The sequence below is a fragment of the Lathyrus oleraceus genome, chromosome 5 (assembly GCF_024323335.1).
Source record: "Lathyrus oleraceus cultivar Zhongwan6 chromosome 5, CAAS_Psat_ZW6_1.0, whole genome shotgun sequence".
In the NCBI taxonomy this organism is placed as follows: Eukaryota; Viridiplantae; Streptophyta; class Magnoliopsida; order Fabales; family Fabaceae; genus Lathyrus; species Lathyrus oleraceus.
This window is the reverse complement of record NC_066583.1, coordinates 188,732,310-188,736,051: the sequence shown is the minus strand read 5'-3', so window position 1 is coordinate 188,736,051 and position 3,742 is coordinate 188,732,310. Positions and strand designations below refer to the sequence as shown.

The 3,742-nt window shown below is 33.8% G+C and overlaps 1 protein-coding gene across 1 annotated transcript; it reads right to left on the bottom strand.

Moving 5' to 3' along the window:
- Nucleotides 1-1,449: 1,449 nt before the first annotated feature.
- LOC127082378 (dof zinc finger protein DOF3.5) lies at nucleotides 1,450-3,004 on the bottom strand. The gene has a single exon (XM_051022610.1). It carries the CDS (start codon nucleotides 2,663-2,665, stop codon nucleotides 1,673-1,675), a length of 993 nt encoding a protein of 330 aa, XP_050878567.1. The 5' UTR covers nucleotides 2,666-3,004; the 3' UTR covers nucleotides 1,450-1,672.
- Between the last annotated feature and the right edge of the window lie 738 nt (nucleotides 3,005-3,742).

The following is a 3,742-nucleotide window of genomic DNA, read 5'->3' as shown; positions in this document are numbered from 1 at the left end:
CTAACAAAATCAAGTCAAAAAGAAAATCTAATAATGAAAAAATGTCAAAGTTAATTTGTAACGAAAAACAATATTTTTTAAAATTAATCAGTTAAAGAAAAATGATGAAATGGTTATGAAATCAAACTAATTCTCCAAAGTCGATTTGAATCTCAAGAATCAAATTTTGAATTAAAATCAAACTTGAACCTTAAAAATCAAGTAAAAACTTCTAGAATTAATTCAAAAAAATGTGTATTTCCTTATGGACAAACGAATGTGGAACACAATATCCTGAACCAAACGACTTATGTCAATGCTATGAATCAAGTCAGGTGAATGTTCACCAAACAACAGGTCATGCACAAGATCCCCGAATAGCAAAGTCATGAATTAGGGTCTAACCAACTGAGCAACCCATTTAATGTGTAATACCATAATCTTCGATCCGAAACCCTGATTTTATCAACCACAAACCCTGAATCCATGATACTTGTTAGCAAATGTTAATCATGAATGAATGGTGAATATGAATGAGACATGGATGAGGGTAGATGACTCAAGTTATAAGTTAGATGAAAAGCAAAAAGGAATGACAAATTTTAGAGTATGACACATTCGTTAACATATAAAAGGCAGTGAATACAAATTTAACTAAATAAATATTAGGATTGCAATTTCATGAAATAATACTCAACAATCACATAATTCAATTAATGCAAAATAAAATTCATCTACAGACCTAATCAAAAAATTCAAGGAATGATACAAAATTTAAAGATGAAAGTTGATCTTCAACAATATAAAACTTTCCATCTTTGTTCTCAAAACTTTCAACAATGTAAAAATTCTAAATCCCTTAAAATTTGAGAGAATTTTCAACATTCTTTATTAGAATCGCGCCACAATGCTAAAGCATTGTGCAATGATTTGCTCCAAATCACGCCACGAATTTATACATATTGCTCCACAATTTTTCTAACAACTTCCTTTCTTTTATTTCTTCCCAATTCTTTTTCTCTTTCTTCTTTAGACAAATTTTTAATTTGTCTCAAATATGGCCAAAATTCATATTCAAACCAAATAATTCCCCATCAAATACTGCTAAAAAAAATATTAAACACTATTCATAAAAATCAATGATAACATATTATCATCAATAAGCATACAACGAATATATGAGCATGAAAAACACAAAAAAAATAACAATATGAACTATCACAAGTTCACAACGTCTACCCCGGCCATACTGTCCACACCAAACACATCTCTGACAAATCCAAGGACTTGTAAGAGAATTAAGGGATGGAAAAAGAAGCCACTAAATTTGTTGTACCTTGTTTTTAGAACCCCATCCATACTAAAATGTGATTAAGTCTATCCTACCTGTTTTTATAACTAATAGATCACATGTGTGATTATGAAAGCAATATCAGATCTCAATAAACTTTTCTGAACTCCAACACCATGTCATATGAAGCACAACTTTATTTGATGTATATCCATCCATCATAAATAATTTCTATAGCTAGCATTCTAATTTTCTACTTCAAAATAGAATGCAGCTGTAAATAACTCTCTATCATACATTTCATTACCCTGTTTGAAATAATAGGAAGAATAATATATAAAACAACATTTAAAACAAAATATGTATATCTGGAAAATCGATTCTAATTAATTAATAATTTGTTTAACTTCTTGAACTCGTTGAGAAAACTTCCATAGTTGAAAGATCAAAAGAATCCCAAGAAGTGTTCCAACTCTCAGTTATCAAATTGACACTAGCAGAATTTGAATTGATAGTAACAGGTAATAGTTCATGATGATTATCACCCTCATTCAATGGCAATGGTAATGGCATCGAGTAATCCATCTCCATTTGCATCATGGTTGGTGGTTCTTGTTGCCATGTTGACACCATCATAGGCATAGGCATAGCATCAGAAGAATCAGGCCATAGAACATCTTGAACCACATCTTCATCAACACCCAGAAACCCGTCAAACTCACTCAAGCTCAATTCATGATCAAAAGGGTCATCATTTACAACCACTGCATCAGCATCAAATGAATTTTGAGGCTGGACCACTGCATCATTCTCAGTTTCAACGCTGTCCGGTGTCGACAAATTGTTGGTATTGTTGGAAGAAGATGATAAGACATTATTGTTAGCCTCACTCTCAGTTTCAATTTCCTCACGATCACCACCAAGATGACTACTTGTGTTTTGGTTTAAGAATTTGGCGAAAACAACGGCCATGTCTATATCGCGTGAAACATTATTTCCATTCTGTTGATCACCATCAACAGAACCAGAGCCATCCGTGGAAAGGTGGTCAGTATTTAAGTTTCTGACCACCTTTCCACGGCGGTGTTTGCGACAGCCACCGCCAACTGGAACATTTCGAAGAGAGCCACCTTTCGTCCAATAACGCCTACAGCCTTTACAGAAATACCGCGGCTGCGAGAGGCTGTAATTGTTGTAGTAACAGAATTTGGTGTTTGTCGAAGCGCAGCGAGGACAATTCGGAGCTATTTCAACGTGTGGTTTCCATTTCGAATTTGACTGGTCCATTAAAGTTGTTGAGAATGGCATAGGATTAGAAGATGAAGAAGAAGATAGCATATGCAACATCTGATCTAGCTCGTTACTAGTACTATTGTTATGTCTTTGTTGGAACATTTGTTTAGATAGCTGTGATATTGGGATTGATGAATCAAGGAAATTGAGAGTGAGAGAGATATTATAAGGAGAGAGGAATATGCGTGTGTGAGTAACGTGGGCGGTTGGGGGAGTCGTTAGAGTTAAGGAAGGGTGTGTGTATGCACATGTGCATATGGTTAATATAATTGTGAGAGTTTGTATGAAAGTTTGTGATTGATGTTGATGTGAATTTCATGTTATAGTGTGCTATTTCATAGGCGGATGGAACGTGTTTCATTCACTCATGTGGCGTTTCTTCATTGGGTCTTGTTCTTGAGTGTGATTGAAGTTGATAAGTCAAACAATTGATTGATTCACCATTGCAATTTGCAACATGTTAGTGAAATTTTGAGTGTGGGGTGATGAGCCAAGATGTCACAAGTTGTGGAACTTGGTTAATTTGAGGAGTGAATTAATTGATTATGTGAATGATTTGAGTGTTTTTGGGATGATAAAAGTCGGTAGGAATGTAGTGTGAAACAATGCAGAGTGTGTTGGATGTAGTGAAGAGAATTGTGGTTTATGGAATAAGTTTCGCATTTAGTTTATGAAAAAAGGCTAACGTTACGGGTGTAGGAGCATGATCACCACGTGCTTTAAGATGATACGTGGCATTGGCATATGTATTATCTATCCCTTTTAACTCTTTTTTAGTGATAAAAATAAGCAAATGAAGTAGATTTGGTTACAATTATGTGCACTAGTTAATTCAAACCTATAATGGTCAACCAACCTTCCCCTGATCTGCTTAATTTTTTAGTTCATTGACTGGGAAAACGAGTGACGGAATTATTTATTGTAAACAATACTCCCTACTTCTCTTCCAAATTAAGGATAGATCATCTACAAATTAACATAAAAATAAATTAATCATCGCGTTTCTAATAGCTCCCAAGAAATTATATGACATGCCATATTAGCTCTTATTATTACATCTTGTGGTACGGTGCAATTAGACATTTACTCATAATGTAAATTTTTATCATGTATTTTTGGAGAGACTTGAAATGTACTAATAATAAATAAAAAATTGAGTTAGGTTTGGTTACGTTTATA